This window comes from Diospyros lotus, chromosome 9 (genome assembly GCF_014633365.1).
Source record: "Diospyros lotus cultivar Yz01 chromosome 9, ASM1463336v1, whole genome shotgun sequence".
Classification (NCBI taxonomy): Eukaryota; Viridiplantae; Streptophyta; class Magnoliopsida; order Ericales; family Ebenaceae; genus Diospyros; species Diospyros lotus.
In genome coordinates this window covers 7,785,814-7,808,606 of record NC_068346.1, presented here as the reverse complement: position 1 = coordinate 7,808,606, position 22,793 = coordinate 7,785,814, and the positions used below count along the sequence as shown (strand labels likewise).

Genomic DNA, 22,793 nt, shown 5'->3' with positions numbered 1-22,793 from the left:
GAAAGTGGCTAAGAATTAATTTAATAAATTAAAAAGAAATTAATTTGTTAATTAAACCAAATGCACAAATGGTGGTCGCTTGATGGTGTATGTCATCATGTTGGATTTATTTAGAGAAATTAATTTGTTACAAGAGGAGGTGACGAAACAGATCGAAGAATAGAGCCTGAAGTGCACGACCAACTGTGTCATCATTATAGGCTATAGGACCGGCGGAGACAGGAGCAATCGTAGGAGGCAAATCGGTCGAAACGATCGGATTGCACTGTCTGACCACTAGATCTTCACAAAAACACCGATGTTTTCTCTAGGAACAAATTCAGTATGTCGGCTAAGGGTGTTTACGTAGACCTAACAATGGTAGACTCAGTAAAGGATGGTGCTAATTCAATGACGAGTTGGCTTTCGGTTCTAATCTTGGAGCAAATTGAGAATGGACGATTTCCCCCCTTGTCCTGTTTTTTGTGTCGCCAATGGTCGGAAGGAATAAGGGCAGAGCAATAAAGAATGAGGGATTTGGTCGAGCTTCTCCCGTCTTCTATTTTGCCGGTGGTCAGAAGGAATAAGGGTAAAGCAGCAAAGAATGAGGGGTTTGACCGATTTCGTGCTTGTAAACCATTCTGTCAAACTCTTTCTATACAAATAGTTTAACCCCTGGCCACATTGACCCATGTTTCTCTATCTAATGTACCATTAGCTAGAAATGCTCCTCAAAACACGTCTGTCTTTGTCTCTCTCTCATATTTAAAACAACAATAATCATCAACACTAAATTCATACAAGTATTGAAAATGTCCAACAAAAATCATAATTTATCGGCCATATCTGTGGGAGCAACTTAATAGTTCTAGCAACACTCATCTTATTTTCTCTTCAGTATATATAAATAACGTTTGTTAAAATGAGTAAAATAAATTTGTATCAACATAAAATTGAAATGTTTTTTGAATCAAGTTATAGAATGGTTAAGATAAAGATGAGAAACATTTCAAAATTTTTATCAGACTGTTTATTAAATTTTTTAAAATATATTGGAGAACATATGAATTATTTATATATATATATATATAAGGTTTCAGATAAATTTATTTGAAGGGGAATAGATAAATTTATCGAAATAATCTTAGATAAGAAGTTATATGATTTTTTTAAAGATTGTTAGATAAATTTAACAAATACAATAAAAATGACCTTTGTCTATAATGCTTTCTATTTTTTATTTTTTTTAACTCATATTTTAGTTAACAAATACTACTATAATAAATAATTTATATAAAAGTCTCTAAAAATAATTCACGGGATCAATATTTTATAACAAGTATAAAATTATAAGTTAAAGTTTTTTCAATATTGTAAGACTATTTAGGGACAACGCCGTTGAGGGGAGGGGAGGGGAGCTAAGCCGCGACGGTGGGATAGAAATTGAGAGAAAGAAGGAAAGAAATGGAAGGGGACGGGGATTGGGGATTGGCAAGGAAGGTCTCGTTCAATAATGTCCACATCGAGGGGCTTAAATTTAATGAGTTTTTGTCTTTGCTCGGTTTTGGTTTTGATGCGTCCACATAGGGCTCCTACTACTCTACGTAATACGGCATGCAAACTCCGACCAAACCATTGTCCTTTCCCCCCCCAGGCCCCCCCACTTCAGATAAGGCCTCACTTTCCAGTCTCCACCACCATCCCCATTGTTACAATTCATTCATTGTCTGGCCATGGACCTACTCCCCAGTCCCGTACACCCACAAGCACCACCACCAACAACCCCCCCCCAAAAAAAAAAAAAGAAAAACAAAACTACCCCCATTCTTAGTGTTATTCGATGCCTGAGTTTCATATGGATCTGGGTTTGATCAAAACACAGATCCCAATTTGATCAACCACTTAAGCTAGAATTATGTCTTTTATTTAAAATGCAGATGTGATTTTTTACGTAATTGTTTGCTTATAAAAGAAGTTATCCTGTCCTGCTTTTCCAAATATAATTTCTTTTGTTAAAACTTTATTACGTAACAATTTAGTCGTGGGATTTGTATCATGTTTCAAAAATTACTCAAGACCTCCTACCATTCAAAAATTATTATTATGTTTTTTCTTTTCTGAAAAAAAGAGTTTTAACACACGTCTAAGATCAGGCACATTCAAGGAACACGAGACACTTTCGTAACATCTTCGTAAGCCCCTTAAACCCACGAAATCGGGATACACAAATATTGGTGCTTTAGAGATGCCACCGACACCAGCAGTAAGATGAGACGCTTAGAAATATGATACAAATCCATATGGGAGTTGAACTTATTATACAAACATATTTGATGATAGGTTAAAAGTCAATCCTAAGATTGGGGATTGATCCTAAAATTGAGTGGTCTGCAGGGTCTTAACAGAAGCATATATAGGATGAAGAAACTACGGCAGAGGTCGAGTTGTCTGATGCATGTGTTTATGTACAACATATTGTGTTCTCCCTTCACTTCAAAGGATACAACATTTCAGCACTAGTCCCTTCTGATCCACCCTTCCCTCTTCATTTCCTGCAAAAATAAAAATTATACAGCCTTTATCATCTATTGATGCCATCTTCCTTCTACAGGGTATATTACACTAGAGAGAGAGAGAGGAGCAGCAGGGGAGGGGAGAAGCATCCCAATGGTCCACCATTCAAGCAATCAAAATTTTGATATTCTACGACTTGAGAATTCTGATTGGAGATGAACATCTTCGATTCAAGCAATCAGAAATTTGGTACATTTCAAGTTGAGGATTTGGATATGAAATGAAACATCATCAGCAAGCAACGAGAAAGATGCGCTCCCAAATCATTTAAACAGAGAAATGCATGAATCCTTCAGTTTACTTGGCAAGCGATGCCCTGACATCAACATTTCTACAGCTTACTGTAACCATTCGAATTTTGACATATCTAGCCTGAACTGAGATTTTTTCGCCGAGGCTGAGGCCCCGTCTGGGTGCCCTCGGGAAAAATTTCATTCTCCATCTAACATTACTTTTGCATCAGATGAAAAACTGCAGTTTGACAACAATGGCAAAAGAGGAAAGTAATTCAAATTCACATTAGGTTCATCTTAAAAAATACAATCCTCTATGGAGAACTTACCAAAGACTGCACTCAATAAATTTAATCTAATTCAGCCTTCTATGTTAAAGTTGCTTTAAGGAGAATAATAGATAAACAAACATTTGTATATTATTATACTAGCAGTTGCTAAATATTTTTGAAGTTATATATTAAGTCATTAGTTGTCATGGGTATTTTCTGGATCACTTCTTATGGGTTAGACTCGATCCAACAGGCCGGCCCAATCTCCTGAAACTCAACAAGCCCAAGGCTAAACTCATCAAAACAAGGTCACATGTTGCTGAGACCCGAGCTCAGATCGTCGGCCTAACCAAGCGAGCTCTCAGCGATATTTCCAGCTCGCTGGCCTAGCCGTTCAGCTCACATGATAACAAGGCCACTGAATAAACGAAGACGGGACCCACCTACCCTACCCGAGGCAAACCAGATCCCTAGTAATACGGAACTCACTCCCAATTTTATGGAATTGATAAGGACACTTTGTCCCCTACAATATTACCCTACTATTTTGAATTTATGTAAATTATAAACACCCCACTCTATAAATAGGGGTCGAAAACCATTATATGGCATATTGTTACTCTATCGAAATTATCAAAAAACAATCGTTAACTAGACATCATTCTGATCGAACCACGTAAAAACTCTCTTGTTTATCGTTTGTTATTGGAGCTATTTGTTTCTTCTCTTTGCATTCGTGTTTATTTTATTAGTGCGAGCCGATGAATCACAGTCAACCAATTCTGAACGTCGACATTTTGGCGCTAGAGGAAGGATCTGCTCTAATCAATATCAATGGCAAGAGGAAGAAACGCAAGGAGTTCTGAAGTGGTGGTTAGCCAACCCAGAGACCATGTTAGCCAACCGTCGGAAGTTCCGCCAGTTGGGGGCACAGTCGTAACCGCTGCAACTACCTCTCCCCATTGGCTAGAGCTACCACCGGAATCCCCTCGTGGTTTGCCCACCTGTAACCCCTGTCCCCATGATAGAGGCGATTCAGGTCTGGCAACAACATCAAGAAGCATTGGAAAATATTGTCATGCAGCTCGCAGATACAGTTAGGGCGTTGGCCCAGACGCAGGCCCAAATCGCCCCAAGGCAAATGGAGGTCGCACCACCTGGGGGTGTCCCTCAGCCTCGGGGTGAAAAACTTGTTCCAGACAGAAGAGAAATTAGAGGAACATCGCGACGGGCTGGATGCATTTCTCAAACTCGCGGTCCCGAAGATCGGAGGAACGACGACCTTGGGGGGATGAACTGGAGGCGCGCCCCACAAGTTTGGGGTTGAGAGTGAATCGTTATAAAGATCACCGCGAAGAGGCTCGCGGAGGGAGTCGCCGACGTGGGGATCCGCACCGAGGAGAGAGCTCGGTCAGGGTCAGCTCGGGTCGCGCCACATGCCGCAACTCACCAAATCCTAGGAACAAGAGACAATCGATACAACGAAATCACTATTCGCCAGAACGAGACAGTAGACAAGAGAGGCGGTCTCCCACGGGGCGATCTGTGGATCAGGACCCCACCGTGGAGAAGTTACTGCAGAGAGTCCAATAGCTGGAGGCGAAACATAGGGTTCATGATCGGAGGGAAGACCGTGGAGAAAGGACCCTGTTCTCCAGGAAAATCGAGCTAGAGCCTCTCCCTTGCAGATTCAAGATCTCCAACATCCCTCAGTACAATGGAGATGGCGATCCATATGACCATCTGAATGCTTTCAACGTCCAAATGGCTCTTCAAATCTCTAGTTCGTTGGTGAAATGCCGTGTCTTCCCCACAACGCTGGGATACTTACCTCGGACCTAGCTAAGAAGTCTCCATCCTCACGGTATCTATAGTTGGGAGGAATGTCAGAGAAAATTTATCAGCCAGTACAGATTACTTAGGAGACAACTTACCCCGTCATGTCACCTTGCTACGGTGTTCCAACAGTCCAATGAATCCTTTAAATATTACATTGAGAGGTTCAGACATGAGATCAATAATGTTGAGAACCGATCGGATGAGAGTATTTTGATTGCTATATTTGTAGGGCTTCAGAAAGACGGGAAGCTCTACGAAAGCATTTATAAGTCCCCGTAAGGGACCTGTGTGAGTTCTATGAACGAGCTACAAAGAAGATTAGATGGGAGGAAACTTTTGACTCAAAGAAGCCAACTAACCAAAAGGATAAAGCTAGAAGCACTAACCAGAGCAAGAAGAGGGGCAATGGTGACAAGACAAAGGGGGTCCGGGGCAAAATCCTAATGATCAGGTCACTAAGAAAGCAAGGAACGAACAAGGGAGCGAGCAACCTCCACGCCAAGGTCGCTATGAGAACTACAGTATCCTATCCGACGCCCAAGACAAGATCTTCGCTGCTGAGAAGAACAAGGAGGACTTCAGAAGGCCTAACCCCATAAGGACTCCCAACAGATTCAGCAAATAAGAACAAATTATGTGCCTACCACAACGAGGTGGGGCACAGCACCTCCGAATGTTGGGCATTGAAGGACGCGGTAGAGGAATTAATCAAAAGAGGTCGCTTGCATGATTATGTGGTACGACCAAGAGGTCAGCAGTCCCTGCAGTCGACTCAACCGGAGCCTCATCAAGCTCCCGAGCAAGATCGAGCACCTGCAGTAAGAACTATCTTCACTATTCATGGTAGGCCTCATATCGCAGGAACTTCTAACAAGTCGCACGAACGTTGTGTGCGAGAGGCCGATCACCTTTCGCTCGCCGAGTATGGTGGGTAGGAGGCACCGTCAAAGAAGGCCAAAACGGCCCCAGATGACATTGTTTTCACAGAGGAAGACACTAGAGATGTGTACTGGCCTCATAATGACGCTCTTTTGGTCCGAGCTCGAATTGGTAATGTTGAAGTACAAAGGATTATGGCAGACTCAGGCAGCTCGGTAAATGTGATGTACAGGGAATGCTTTAACCAGATGGGCCTGGGGGTAGACCAACTGATGGTGTCCCCAAAGCTGCTTTATGGTTTCAATGGAGATGCAGTAACTCCGGCAGGGCGTATTAGGCTTCCACTCACAGTAGGGGATTCAGATCGCCAATCTTCTGTGATGGCTGATTTCTTGATCGTCGACTGCCCCTCGGCATATAACGTCATCATGGGGAGGCCCGCAATGAACGATCTAAATATGGTCACCTCGACCAGAGCTCTAGCAATCAAATTCCCAACTTCGAATGGGATTGGGTGCATAAGAGGCGAGCAATATTTAGCGAGATGTTACGAGTTAAAAATGGGACTCAAAGGAAGGAAAGTCAATGTTGTCTCAAAGGGGGGGCCACATGTCATCAGTGAAAAGGGAGTCGATCATGACCTAGATCCACGCAAGGTGGACTATAACCAAGCTGCCAGCCCGGTAGGCAAGCTAGAAGATATTGTGGTTAGTGGCAGGGATGCTAAGAGGTGTCTCAAGCTAGGTAAGGGCCTCGCCCCTGAGATAAAGACCCAGCTGACTGATTTTCTTAAAGCAAATCTAGATGTGTTCGCCTGGAACCATGAAGATATGGTGGGATAGACTCGAATGTGATGTCACACCGATTTAACATAAACCCCGACCATAGGCCAATTCACTAGAAGAAGAGGGCCATGATTGCATAACGTTACACGGCCCTAAAAGAAGAAGTGGATAAGCTCCTGACCAACAAGTTCATCAGAGAGACCCGTTATCCGGTCTGGGTAGCGAACCCAATCCTTGTGAAGAAGAATGGGAAGTGAAGGACATGCGTTGACTTCATATACTTAAATAAGGCGTGCCCAAAAGATAGCTTCCCTCTACCCAGAATGGATCAGCTCGTTGATGCAATGGTTGGTCACCAACTTCTCAGTTTCATAGATGCTTATTCGGGGTACAACCAAATTCCTATGAACCCCGAAGACGAGGAGCATACCTCGTTTATCACAGATCAAGAGTTATACTGCCATAAGGTGATGCCCTTCGGGCTGAAGAACGCAGGAGCAACTATAGCATCTGGTTAATATAATGTTCAATGATTTGATTGGAAAAACCATAGAGGTATATGTAGATGATATGCTAGTGAAGTCTAAGCAGGTTGTCGAACATGTACGCGACCTGGAGGAGATGTTCCAGATTCTGAGGAAGTATCAAATGAAACTGAATCCACTTAAGTGTACGTTTGGCGTACCTTCTGAAAAATTCTTGGGACTTTATGGTGAATGAAAGGGGAATTGAGGCCAACCCCCAAAAGATCCGAGCTCTGCTTGACATGAGATCACCAACCAGAATAAAGGTGCAAAGCCTTAACGGCCAGATCGTTGGCCTCAGCAAGTTTGTCTCCAAGGTAGATAAATGTATTCCATTCTTTAATGTGTTAAAGCAGGCAAAAAATTTCCAGTGGACGGAAAAATGCGAAGTCGCCTTTCAACAGCTGAAAGAGTATATGGGACAGGCCCCGCTCATATCAAAATCAAAGTAAGGAGAGGAGTTGACTGTCTATTTGGGGGTGTCTCAATATTCTATCAGTGCAGTGTTGGTTCGAGAAGAGAACAGGGTGCAATACCCAGTGTGTTATGTAAGCCACAAACTATTAGATACGAAAACGAGATATACCCCGATGGAGAAGCTCGCCTACTACTTAGTGGTTGCGTTGAGGAAGTTGCGCCCTTATTTCCAGGCCCATCGGGTTGATGTGCTAACCAAATACCCGCTGAAGCAGGTCTTGCAAAAGCCCGACTCATCCGGTTGTTTACTCAAGTGGGCTATGGAGCTCGTTCAGTTCAACAGTACAAATCGAGGTCGGCTATAAAAGGGCAGGTGCTAGCGGATTTTATTGCTGAATTCACGGGCCCCGCAGAGGAGAAGCCTGAATCGTCAGAGGGACCGTCCTGGGAGTTATATGTAGATGGGTCTTCCAGCGAGCATGGAGCTGAGGTACTCCTGATAAGCCCGAAGAGACATAAAATTCCCTATGCGTTGAGATTCGGGTTTAAAGTAACCAATAATGAAGCAGAATATGAGGCATTGTTGGCAGGATTACGCCTGGCAAGAGAGGTGAAGGCGGAGCGACTGACTATCTTCAGTGACTCTCAGCTTATGGTATGTCAAATACAAGGTGAATGTCAGGTGAAGGGCTCGAAGATGGTGGCCTACCTCCAGAGAGTTCGGGATCTAATTCGCACTTTTGAGGGGTGCGAGGTGAACCAAGTGCCAAGGAACCAAAATTCTCACGCCGATGCCCTAGCTCGCTTGGCATCAGCCCGAGATGCAAACTTGTTGGGGATAGTTCCAGTGGAGTTCCTAGAAACACCAAGCACGGAAGGGCAAGGCAAAATATTGGCGATTGTGGTAAGCCCAGACTCATGGATGAGACCTCTTATCGACTACCTACAGGAGGGGAGGTTGCCAAGCGACAAGATAGAGGCGCATCGCGCGCAAGCTTGTGCGGCCAGATATTGACTTTATGATGATATGCTCTACAAAAGGGGGTTCACAGCCCCGTTGTTGAGATGCATCGATAACCCTGACTGCTAGGCAGTTCTCAAGGAGATCCATGCAAGTCACTGTGGCAACCATGTTAGGGGGGTTGTCCTTGGCTCAAAAGGCACTTCGCCAAGGGTTTTACTAGCCTACAATGAAGCAAGACGACGTAAATCTAGTAAAGAGGTGTGACACATGCCAGAGGTTTGCAAAAATACCACAAGCTCCACCCGCCTATCTACAGCAAATGAGCAGCCCGTGGCCCTTCGCCATATGAGACATGGATCTAATCGGGCCACTCCCTACAGCTCGTGGCGGGTGCAGGCATGTTATAGTGACAATTGATTACTTCACTAAATGAGCAGAAGCGAAGGAGCTCACGCAGATATCCACGGCAAAGGTAGAGAAGTTTGTCTGGAATAATATCATTTGTAGATTAGAAGTTCCCCACCAGATAGTCACGGATAACGGAACCCAATTCACCAGCGAGCAGTTCATCCAGTTCTGTGAATCGCTGGAGATCCAAAAGAGTTTCACAGCCATGGATCATCCCCAAGCCAACGGACAAGTCGAGACTGTTAACAAAATAATCAAGCAGATCTTGAAGACGAAGTTGGAGGCCAGAAATGGGGCCTGGGTGGACGAACTGCAAATAGTGTTCTGGGCCTATCGGATCACAGCTCGAACCACCACAAGAGAAACTCTTTTCTTTATGGTTTATGGGTCTGGGGCTATGATTCCGGTGGAAAATGAAGTGACCAGTCAGCGAAGAGCCACCTTCGACCCTGAGAACAACGATCAACTACTAGCCACAAACCTTAATTTACTCGAGAAGGCAAGGGAACTAGCTCGCGTGAGGGTGGTTACCTATCAACAGCAGGTCGCGAGGTATTACAACAGGAGAGTTCGAGTTCGGTGCTATAATGTCGATGATCTCGTGCTGCACCTTGTTCTCCCTGGAGCTCGCAAGGCCAACGACAGGACACTAGGCCCGAACTGGGAAGGCCCTTATATTATCAAAGAAAATCTGGGCAACGGAGCGTATCACTTAGCAAATATGGATGGAACTATTCTCCCACGAGCTTAGAACGCAGAGCACCTCAGACCACATTTTCGATAAGCAACATCTTTTCTTTGCATGATATTAATTATTGATTGATGTTCTGTTTATGTAGACATTACTCCGTTAATAAATTGAACTTATGATTATTACTACCAAATTTTATTGTACCATATTTCCGATAAGCAACACCTTTTCGTTGCATGATATTAATTATTGATTGATGTTCTGTTTATGCAGACATTACTCCGTTAATAAATTGAACTTATGATTATTACTACCAAATTTTATCGTATCCACCTTTTGTTAAAAATAAGAGGCAAGAAATAATGCTAATTCAAGGCTAAAAGGCAATGGATTGCGAGCTGTGGCCCATTCAACTTGGCCTACGTGCCATCACTTGTGGCTTATCTAAGCATTCATCTTAGTCCTTGCCCTAGGCCATAGCTCGCGAACTAGAGCCCATTCATCTTGACCACAATGTCATGGTTTGGCGCCTACTAAGCGACCATTTCAACAAAAACTTATAAGTCATGGTTCACTAGCTGGAGTCCTCTCATCTTGACAAAAGTCATGGTTTGCGACCCACCTGGGTGTTCATCTTGACCTCGCTAAACCTTTTAAAGTCATGGTATGTTAAATGGGATCAAATTACGATCTATAACTTGACGAAAGAATGCGATTCAATTTAATTTTTACTGAGCGATCGTATGTTAGCTGAGGTTTGCTCTCGTTTACTTGAGTACTCACAGTTGCGACCTACTGGACATACGGCTCAAACTTATAAAATCTTAACACATTATTCGAGATTATTCAGTTTTAAAGCTTATCAGCTGCGATCTAAAGTTGTCTCTGAGTTAACTAAAGTTAAATTCATGCATGATTGCTATGTTTGACTTTTAGGTTGCAGAGTTCATTGAACACAGCAAAATGTATTGCTTTGGAGTCAACATTACAAAGACGAGAAAAAATAAAGAAAAGGAAATTTGAAAGCCTAGCAATCTAGAGGGATTCAGCTCGAAGGTGTCTCATCCTGGAGAGCCAGGCCTTCTACTACTTCTGAGGGGAGGTCGGCTCTGACCTGATCAGGCACAGACATAGCTGGGACAACCTCCTTATTTGCGGCTTCAGCAACATATTTCTTCACCTCCTCCACCGCCTCCTCGCCGAAGAAAGAAAAGTCGAGCTATGGATGCTTTTGCCACAGGGTGAAGAGAAGCACAATGCAAGTCTCGGACTCAACCTCCTCGCGCTCTTTGGCGAGCCGAGCCTCAACATCGACCTTTATTTGCTAGACCTCCTCAGATGCAGCGCCAGCTCGCTGACGTGTCAGCTCCAGGTCGTTTCGCATTTTGATTAGCTCCGCTTCAGCCTTATTGAGCTTCGAAGTGGTTTGGGAGAAGGCCGACTCGTAAGCTCTCTTCTCGCGATCTAGCTCGTCTTCGACCTCCCTCTTGACTCTCTCAGCTTCCCTCACCCGATCTTCTAAGCCCTCGGCGACGTTTCGGGCTCTCTGAGACTCAATAGTCAAGAAAGCCAAGTCGTCTTCCAACTTCTTCTTATCCTTCCTGAGCACCTCAATGATGGCCTCGAGCTGTTCCTTATCCTTGGCAGCTCAGGCGATCTCTTTTTTTTGTTTAAAGACACCCATGGAAGCCTGTAAAACTTGAGAGGTCAATACATGAGAAAGAGATAAACAATATTTACGAAGTCAAGTGAAGATTCTTACCAAAAGGCTCTGATGAGCTATGTAGTCGGAAAGCGCATCACCCGACACCTCCATCTTGATCAGAGCCTTGGTAGAGTTACCAAGGACCCCGCCCAAGCTGTCGAGGAGGACGCCGAAGTATGACCCCCCGACTACAACCTCGGACGCGCTCTGCCTAGTAGAAGCAGCTGCCTTCTTTCTTTTATTTGTCTGAGCATGTTGTGCGACAAGCGAAGTGGAAGGTGCCTTCCTTTTGCTTCCAACAGCAGGGGCTTCCTCACAAACTACGGACTTTTCGCGCTTGGCAGCAGCTGCGGCCGCCTCGTGCTAAGAAGAGGAGGCAGGTTGCGCGTCAGGGACCTACTCTAGCAAAGGAACGGCTGTAGTTGCAGGGTCAAGGCCAGGCAGGGCGGCAACGTTACGACTCTCGCCGGCTACTTCAGAGCAAGGTTCCGCTCTTCGAATATTGGCGAAAGAAGGGGATGAACGGATTACCGCGGGCGAGCTCGCGGATTAGCCAGGCTTTTGGAGAAGAAGCTTCACCATCTTTGATGACTCTAGCAAGGGCCCGACCTCGATCTCTTAACGAGCTCTGCTTTCCCTGACCGAACTCTCGTTGAAGTCAACCACGTCGAAAGCAAACTTTACCTCTCTCTGGCCCCGAACTCCTACATCTTCCTCCCTAATGTCTTTACAACCAAGAGAGGGAGAGAGCTGGTAGTTGCGGAGCAAGGTGTCGATAAGCTCGGAGTCCTCTGCGTCAGTCTTCGCTTTCGAAGCTGATTGAAGTCTTTGTGCCTCGAAAATGGTCAACTGGAGTTTTGCACCGGCGAAGTCTGCAAGATAGGAGAAGAGACTTGTAATATATATATATATATATATATAAATAAATAAATAAATTTTTTCAAGGGCGAGCTGAAGGTCCACTTACTTGGTACGAGGACGAAACTAAAGTTACTAAGATTATGGAGGGAGGTGCAGGAGATGTAAAACCACTGTGATTTATAGTCCCCTACGTTAGACTTGCCCTTGGCCTTCCCTTGAAGCAAGAGCTTCTTACAATCAAAGGAACGAGCTTCCATATAATACAGCCCATCCTTGATACTCTTGAAAGAATAAAGGTACCTAAGGATTTTGGGTGATGGAAGAGGAAATTTGTTCTTTTTGAAGAGTATGGCCAGGAAGGTCAGCTGGGCGTAAGAATTCGGGGTCAGCTGGAAAGGTGCAAGTTTTAGGTCGTCGAGGATATCTTTGAGGTAGGGCTGAACTGGAAACCTAAGACCGAATTCTAAATGTTGGGGACTAACAGCTACGAACCCTAAGGGAGGAAAGGCTGCATGGTCACCAGGGGAAGGCACCATCATGCGGCTGCCACAGGGCAGGTGGTACTCTAAAGCACACGATCTGAGCTCGCTGATCGTCAGCCTTGAAGGATAACGCTTAAAGACCTCACGAGTTGCGCGCTCCTCGGCAGCTCGTCGGGCGACTATAGGGTTGACAACGCTGGGGCACTCTTTTGGCGACCTCAACACCAGGAGAGATCGCATCCTACGCAGTCCGCGCCCATGCCCCTCAGTTGTGCTCCGAAAAGCTAGAGGTATCATCATCTTCTACCCTGTGGTAGCGGTGCTTCTGACCTGATGTAGGCATCTATGATAAAAAGGCAAAAAGAAAAAAGAAGAATTAGGTCGCTGAGGGCAGACCAGTCCTCACAAACCGAAGTTCTTAAAGACACTTCCTATCTATTAGATTGTGCGCTTCACAACAAGGTATTGCCTAACACAGAGGGGGCTAAATTTGCGGGCCTATTAAGCCCTCTAAAACAGATGAATGTTAATCCTAAAATCAACAAGGCCAAAGGCTATGTGACACATCACATACCCCCAAAGATACATAGCCATCGCCAGAAGGCGAGGCGTGAAAAAGTAGTCAACAGAAGGAATGGGAGCAGTGGTAAAGCGAACCAATAAGTTGAAAGAAACTTACCGTTTCAGATCGATCGTTGCGAATACTGAAGGCGAAGGTCAAGACTTGGTAGAAATGCAATGGTGAAGGGCGGAAAAGCTTCAGAGCAGTCAACAATAGTCTCAGAGTTGGAAGGAAGAAGAAGACTGCAGGAGCAAGAGACGCTTTAAAATGACACAGTGAGAGGGAAAAGAATTCCCTCGCGCTTATATAGGTTGGGTAATTCCACCGTTGGATGAAAAGACCGACAAGCTGCCCTAGATCAAACGGTGATACACTAAGCCATGGGACCCACAGGTGTAAGGATTAAAGCGATTATGGGGAACGTGCGCATTAAAAACTCTTCAGACAAGACGTGCGGCATAAAACGGCGTTATTTGAAACGATTGGATAGAAGTCTGAAAGGCAGGTTGCCAGTTCACATAGCCCAAATTGATCAACACACATCAGCTCCCAGTCCGAATATTACACTGCGAGCTGGGGGGCTAGTGCCATGGGTATCTTCTGGATCACTTCTTATGGGCTGAACTCGACCTAGAAGGTCAGCCCAATCTCCTGAAACCCAACAGGCCCAAGGCTGAGCTCGTCAAAATAAGGTCACATGTCACTGAGACCCGAGCTCAGATTGCCAGCCTAACCAAGCGAGCTCCCAACGATGTTTCCAGCCCGCTGGCCTAACCGTTCAGCTCGCATGATAATAAGGCCGCTGAATAAACGAAAACAGGACCCACCTACCCTACCCAAGGCAAACCAAATCCCTAATAATACGGAACCCACTCCCGATTTTATGGAATTGATAAGAACACTTTGTCCTCCACAATATTACCCTACTATTTTGGATTTATGTTAAATTGTAAGCACCCCACTCTATAAATAGGGGTCGAAAACCATTATATGGGCAAAGTCAATTACATACTGTTACTTTGTCAAAATTATTAGAGAATAGTCATGGACTAGGCACCATTCTAGCCAAACCACGTAAAAACTCTCTTGCGTATCATTTGTTATTGGGGCTATTTGTTTCTTCTCTTTGCATTCGTGTTTATTTTATCAGTGCGGGCCGACGAATCACGGTCAACCAATTCTGAACATCGACATTAGTAATAACAAAGTCAAAAAAAAAAAATATTTCTTCTTTAATCCCCTTACCTATGGGGAATAATGTTGGACAAGATCAGAAAACTTTTCTTAAGGTTAAGATATTACAGCCTTAATTTTTTATTTCCCATTTGATTTTAATTTTTTACTGGCATTTCCTAATTGATTTTCTTTACATAAAAAGGGAATAGATAAGAAAGGGGATTACTCAAGAACAGATTTACTTAATTAATGAATAGAAAATATCAATAGTTTTAGTATATTTAGAAAACCTATTTGTTGAGGAAAGGGGGGGATGATTAATTGGCAATATATTTAATTTAGTTTTTAATTTCATTTCAATTCTTTGCCACAGGAGTCCATGTTACTTATCTATATAGTAATGTTTAATTAAAAAGAAGAACAAAAGGAAACAAGAAAGCAAATAGAGAACAATTGGCTAGATTTAACAAAGTAAAATGGGGAGATTTTTCAGGGATGTATGCGTTCTTTCATACTAAAAGAGAGCGAGACAATTTAGTGGATCATTTTTTTTTTTGTGTTTTTTCGGAGAGGGAAACATCACTAGCCTCCTATCTTCTTAGGAATTTTAGGAAAATAGAGTGAAACTTTAGGACCTAGGAAGGATTATTATATTTACTTATGTTTTATATATATAGATATCAACATAAATAGACAGATGGCCGGCAAGAGGGGGGTGGGGGCGCAGCAAACTGAGAAGAAAAACTCACACACCTTCAGGGGGCTGGGGTAGTTTCCGGTTTTGCGGAGACATCATCTCTTTCTTCAATTGCATCAACACATCTTCCATTGTGTTCCCTTTGCCAGTCAGCCAGCATAGGGAAAAGAGTAGGTTGAACCTGGTAATTTGTCACAGGCTTATGTTAAGAATGTGATGAAATATAATGCCTTCCTTCAATATTACTTACCAATCCAGTTTCCTGATTCACGCAGGTCATGTTTATCCGAGTTTGGAACCTTACAGTTGGTGGCTCATCCGGATAATCTTTACCACAGAATAATTTCAACTGGTATATCCGACCCTCATGCACCGTCTGCATCAATAAAATATTAATGATTCTCCACCAAAATGTGGCACATTATATTTACACCAGGCATTTGTAACTATAGAAGCCAAGATGAGTAGTGGTATCATGAATGCTGAAGATTATAACTGAGACTTAAAACTGAATTTATCATCACGATTCTCATTTTTTTGCTTTCCCTGCATGCAATATTGAGCAGCTGGGGCCAAGACTTGTGCGGATGCTCACCTGATTCAATTGAGCTAATGTGGAAACCTATTTGTGAACACTAGGGATAGAAATGGGTTGGGTACGGGATGGCCATTCCATTCCCAATTCCTCCCTCACTAACAAAATTATCACCTGCTCCCATCAAACAAGAATATAAAAATTGTCTGATAAACAAGAATATAAAAATTGAAACGAGCAAAATCATGAATCTGTATAGATGAGAAAACAGAAAAATAATTAAATAACCCAATTTGAGAGGCAGACAGATTGTACAGCAGTAAAAGTGATAATTAATTTGCTTGGGAAAATAAGTTCTTCTAAGTTCTATATTAATTGCTCTTTCACAAACCTAAACTCTTTATTACAGTTAGAGTTTCCAGAACACAATTAAGGTTATATAGCTGTAAAACAGGAATCTAAACAGACTTTTCGGCAATAAACTGCCTCCGGGCTTTTCTATTGTCTTGAGGCACCCATCGACATTCTGCTCTGGAACCTAGGCAAGCCCCTTGACAACCTTGGATTATAGTCTATGGTATCATTAGCTCTATTTTTCATTGAGAAATTCACAAGTTAAATTTGGGGACATTCAAAAACTGTTCTATAGGGTGATTGTGGACCAAATTAGGGTTTCATTTCAGGGGTTTTCCTTGTTCCAAAATGGTTTGGTCTTGTTTCAAATATTCATTGTATCACAGCCGCTGCCTCCACCTCAGATTTCATTGTGAAATTCCATCATTTGATTTATCCAAAATTTTGTTCACTACAAGGTGTAGCACACAAAATAAGGTAGCTCACCAAGTGCCCTCTATACTCCAAATTCGAAACCAATGATCCCAACACCTCTTTTAGCCCTAGACCACGTGTCTCATCAATCTTCACCTTGAAATTCCTTTGCTTGGGCTGTTGTGCCCATTCAAGGGTCAAAAGACCAGTTTGCCCATAAGTTCAATAGTAGACTTCCAGTCCATGATTTGGATCATCTTTTCAGTTTGACTTGAAGCCCTCAGTGGGTCTCTAGCTTCAACTAAGACTCCCCTATCTTTCTCAACCAAATCACAGCTTTCCATTTTTGACAGTCTTTGTACTTGATATTTACAACCCCAAAACCTGCCAATCCTGGTAACTTCATACATGCTTCCAAATTCCACCAAGGACAGGTTAATCAGATTAATCTAGCAATTGATAAATAAAAAAGATAGTCACTTTTTATATAATATTAGCAAGTGTATGCAGAATTCTTAATTTCTTGAACAAAAGGTTATGATTCAGTTGAAGTTTATATAGTTTGTTCTATACTTACTTTCTTATATTTCTTGAGAGAATTATTTAGCATAACAATTTTTTAATCATTACTTGTGCCAGACAGATTTTGGATCTGTTTCTGGGAAAGGCTGCTCAATGTTTCCTCCCATCAGCACTGGTAATTGAAGCTTGTAGATCAGATTGTGGTCCTATCCCTCTTTACACTTCTTTTTCATCTTAGGGTTCCCTTTAGTCTTGATATGGGAGAAATATCAAAAAGATGTACTTTGTTTTTACATGGAAGGTTAATCTTGGATTTTCAATTGATACTTGTAACCAAATGTTAAGGAAAAAAGGTTACACTAATTAAACAGTGTGCATGAGCCCACCAAAAATCCCCAACAAATATATCAAAAGCAAATCAGAGCTGCACATAATATTGCTAAAAATCTAGGCCAAGGATATGAAATGCACACAAAGTTACCGAAAAGGCCATGATAAAAACGTACATTAGGAGGGCCAATAATAGTCCCAGTCCATGACTGCATATATATATCATCAGCATCATCCATTCCATAGCTAACTGTTCCATCTCCAATTCCCTTTTCTCCTCTCTCAAGCTCTTCTAGTAATCTGAAATTCCTAGGAACTGAAAACAAACGCATATCTCTGTCAGATCTGAATTCATGAAGCAAAAGCTCAGAAGTCTTTTTGTAATTGCAACAAAAGAAGTTCAGCAAACAGCTGCAGCAGCTAATGAAGGTTGATTTTTGTTTAAAGTTACGAAGTTCAACATAAAATGCTATGTTCGTCGTACTTCCATCTATAACTTGACTTAAGACTACAAAAAGATTAGTTTCCAAATAGTCCATAATGATAACAGTATCTTTTGAAATAAGATTACGTATCAAGTACAAGGTTACTTAACATAACAGCATTAATTATATGCACATCACCTGGTGACAAGTTTTGATTTCATCTCAAGCTCTGGTATTACAAAAAGAGCAAGGACAGGGAAAAACTCACTCCACATGATCCTTGCAACTTGAAATAGAGGGACATAGATATAATGTAGGTAACACAGTGCATAAAGTCTTGAAAAATAAGTAAGCCAAATTGTGAAATTATTTGTCGATATGCTGCAAATAAAAGCGAGAAATAATGCTGTGGTCCTCATAATCCACCAAAATTGCTATGCGCCAAACTAGAGTATTAGCTCAAAAACATTAGTATCACTTATAAATTGCTCCACAATGTTAAAGCAAACTGAAAGGAGCATTCATCCTCATTTCCCATGTTTCATCACCAATTACATTCTTATTGACATATGAACACCACTGATCCCTTCAATTTGTCAATCATCCACACTACATGGACTCTGCTATACGTATGAAGAATGGGCATGCATTCATGACTCCACGCTTTGTACCTTCCAGATGCGGAATCTATATCCTCTCATCCACATGAGAGTGAAAATATTTCTTTCCCCTGAATCTTATACTTCTTAAATATTGTTAAAAATTAAATCTAACCGGTACAACAGATTACATAATAATTTGTTTTGAATTACTAGTCACCTGAGAAATAGTATGGATCAAAATACTCCTACCAACTATGAACAATCAATTCTTGTTGCTCCTCTTAATTTATCAACTCTCCTTTTTCAACTGAAAGTTCACAAGTTTGAGTTGTAAAAATAACAACTTTGCAAAGCACGGATAAGGCTGCATAAAAAAATGATCTGACCTTGACCGTCACAAGCAGGGAGCCTTGTGCAGTGTAGTATAATTCTAAGTCCAAACCATGCATGCAGTTCTTGATTGGACTTAGCCCCACTTTGGATACTTACCAAGAACCATTGTCAGCATATAACAAACGCATGAACAAAATCTGAAGTGCACCATGTGTGATTTTAGTTATAGATATGAGTATCACGAAATATAGTCAAACGGAAGCATTGACACGCTATTTTCACTACATGATAATCAGAAAGTCACTGATTTTACAATAAACTACACAGGAAATTAAGTTCATACTAACATAAGACATTTTTCATTTTTGAAGCTGATGTTCATCGTCAAATTAGCGGTTTAAATCAAGAACCAATTCACACTCCTAATTTCAAGAATTTCAATTACTTCACAAGATAGTCCCTAGCAGTGAATGACTTGCAGAAAGCCGCAAGTACTACATAGGGCCAACATCTGTATGGCTGAAAGCCGCAAGTAGTTACAAATAAAGAACCAATAGAAGCTCATCAATCCGAGCACAACCGACCTAAGAAAAAACCCTAATTCCGCAAAACGCACGCACATGAAAAGAAACTGAAACCTAATAATGGACAGAAAACCCTAACTTTTAGACTCACCAACAACTCTCGATCCCTCTGAGCCCATCTCTTGCTGCATTCGGAGGCGATGCTAGGTTTAATTACACAGTTAGAGAGAGTGAGTGAGGGAGATGGTCCCTTGCAAAGAGACGGAAGCCTACCTACTGTTCACAATTCCGAAGCCTTTGCCTTTTTAACCTTTTTGTAATCCTTGGAGGATTCATGTTTGAGAGTCTACGCTTTTTCCTGTGCGGGACTGAGTCTGACCGTCCATCTTTGCCCTGATCTTACTTGGGAAAGATGGACGGTTGTGATAAAAAACAGCCTTCGAATATCACAATTGCAAAACCCCAAAAATGGGGTGCAAGAATCGCATGAACAAAAAATAAAAAGTAAGTTATATCAAATATCTTTAAATTTAATAAAAAATAAAACAAAGGCCTCGTTAAGATATTAAAAATAGGGTAAAAATCAAAAATCACCCCTAAAATTTTAAGAAATTACCAAGACACCCTTATATTATTGAAAACTCATATTTTTCATCCTTGGAATTAGCATATGTTGTATAAAGCCCCTTACTGTTAACCATTTGTTTGTCTTGAAATTTGATAACAATGGAATGTATCAAAGTACTCCTCTAAAACTTTGTGAATGACTAAAACAAATAAATAACTAAAACAAACAAAAGCAATGAAATAAAAAAATAAAAGAAAATTGATTATAGCAAAATGTTACCCTTGCATGACCAACGGTTAGTTTTTAGTTTATAAAAACTGTACCCAAATGCCATAAATCACTATCTTCTCTTCTTTCCCACTTATTGAAAACACCATTCCCACCTCAGCAAATAACCTCATGGCTTCTTCTACCTCAAATGCCATAAGTAATGTAAATGGTGGAATGATAATGTTCAAGAATAAAAGATGCAATTGTGGGAAAAAAGCTGTTGTGAAGATTTCTGAGTCAACTAAAAATCCTAGAAAGATGTATTTTCATTGTGAAGCTAACAAGTGTAGGTACTACACTTGAAGAAGATGAAATCAACAGTGTAAGTGCTTAGAAACTAAGTGATAACATGGCTGTGCAGCTTACTATGAAGATTGATGCATCATTGAGGAAGTTGGAATCAATTATGTAGAGAGGATTTAGGATGATTTGTATCCTAGTGGTGTTATTTTTTGGACTATTTATGTTGGTTTTTGTTATAGTGATGATACTAAAGACTAGAAATAATACAGCATGCAATGTACCTAGATAGAGGTGAATCATATGCATGTGTATGAATAAAATCAAAAGAATGATATGCATATGTAATGTCTTAATAATAAAAATAGTTAATATAATATAACTAACACAAAAGTACATGAAAAATGGAATTTACACTTTATAAATAGCAGCACACTTTAAAAAGTGACTCCTCATCATTGCTTTTGCATAAAATAAGTCATAGAAATCACAATAAGTTATTACAATTGGTTAAACTGTCCATTTTACCTAAGTGCCATCACTTATTTCATGTGGCTAATATGAAATTTCACATCATTGGAAAATTCTGATTGTATACATTGTACCATTACGTATACATTTAGAATTTCCTTCCAAAAAATTACAAGGCAACAAAGCATCATTGTTGTTTGCAGTAAACAATACAAAATATATCACCAAAAAAAATCACCTATGATGTACAAAAGAAAAGTTTAGGAATCCCACCAAAAAGACTTGTATAACAAAGGACATTCACTTATTTCTCTTCATCGCAGCAGCATTGGGACACTTCCTCCTATTGTGTCCCAATCCATTGCAAATACCACATTTGTAAGGTGAAAGACCTTTTCAACTTTTGTGGCTCAGTTGTAACTCTTATCCTAGCTTTCTTTGGTCGCCAAGCTTCCTTTTCTTCTCTGGTGGCTAAAAAACTTATGCGTCTATAGTAGACCATGATGACTCTCTTAGTATAGGATGGATGGTCACACTATAAATGTTGATATACATGTGTTTCTTCAGCTGCACATCTATAAATTTTCCAAGCTCATCTCTAATGTTCATTATCACAGCCATAACATGGCTGCAAGGAACACCGGAGCACTGCCACATCCCACAATCACAACTTTTAGTGTACAAGTTGACAACTACAACCATTGTCTCCTCTAATACCTCCTACTCATTAGCCCCACCAAATATCACTCTCATAAGTCTACCTTTGGTAGCATTGTCATCCAACCTCTTCTGCACCTGTGGTGGAATATCACTTTCCCACATCTCAGCTTTATGTTTTCTTCTACTAATCCTCTCCATGATCATTCTTCTTAGGTCCTCTAACATCTGAAGAGTTGGTTTTCCTCTAATGCACTCAATCCATGAGTTAAAGGACTCAGTGTTGTTGTTAGTGACATGGTCCACTTTGCATTCCATGTTTAAAAGTATGTCGTGACCAATGCTTAGCAAAAATGTTATTCAGCCATTCCCATGCCTTGGAATCCAACTGTTTAATTTGCTCCATTGCTTGCTTAAAATCGACAACATTGGCTGCCCTTACAACTAACCAAAATAAAGACCTCAACAACAAACTAGGGAACTTGCTTCTCATATTTGCATATACATGTCGACCACAATATCTGATGTAACGCTCCGCTTTCTGAGCGTGCTATAACTTAGGACAATTCTGGGATAATAAATTTGTTTTTCTTAAAAACTATTGGTAAATCATATCACTCCTCATATCTATTCCAAAATCTCCATACATTTATCTCAAAAGAGAATCATCATAAACATTAAATGTGGAAGCTAGAATCGAACTTAATATCTTAACATTAATCATAAATCAATTCTTAAATTCTCATTAATCATAAATAAGATTATACATCATCATTAACTATAAATGAGTCTATACATCATCATTTCTTCAAACGTTTAGAATTCAAAGTAGCAGAACTTATATACATGGGTTACATAACATATATTCACCTCATCATACAACTCATTATGCACTTTGCTAAATGTCATTTCATGCCTCATTCATTCTCGTTTCTGCTACAATCTCCATCTGAAACGTTTGAATATTCCAAGGGCAAAATCCAAGTTAGATGATGAATCATCTAAATAAGGAAACAAAACATTTAATACTCATGTATGTATGCAATGCACATAACATCATAACTCTCATATTTGGGTCAACTGCACCTTAAGATTACCTACCATTTTTACAGTCTCCTTGCTAGACCGGGGTGTATGGGTGCACCCTTGACAAAGCAACGGCGCCAATACCTAATCCCAAACCCATGTAACATATAATCGTGAATCTCATCATGCTCATATGCATATTTTATAAATGAAAACATGTAAATGCAATCTACATAACATACTCACATCAAGGCATGACAACATGATAAAATCATTTACATAAAATTGGATTTTAGAATCGAACAACTTACAAATCAAGAATTTTCATAAAACTAAATCCAATTGGAAAGCACCACTTAACTGACTTTGAAGCATGAAGTTTCGGGATACCTCGAAAAATGTGTATCGCCTCGATTTGCGTGAATGACCTCGATTTTCATGTAACCCTTAAAAAGTTCTACCAATCACTTTATC

The 22,793-nt window shown here is 41.1% G+C and overlaps 1 protein-coding gene across 1 annotated transcript; it reads right to left on the bottom strand.

Moving 5' to 3' along the window:
* Nucleotides 1-2,243: 2,243 nt before the first annotated feature.
* LOC127810352 (ubiquitin-conjugating enzyme E2 variant 1B-like) lies at nt 2,244-19,406 on the bottom strand. The gene is given in 6 exon segments (XM_052349783.1): nt 2,244-2,531; nt 15,105-15,184; nt 15,186-15,229; nt 15,299-15,424; nt 17,380-17,519; nt 19,239-19,406. Coding segments are annotated over 6 exon segments (489 nt in total). The 5' UTR covers nt 19,279-19,406; the 3' UTR covers nt 2,244-2,472.
* Between the last annotated feature and the right edge of the window lie 3,387 nt (nt 19,407-22,793).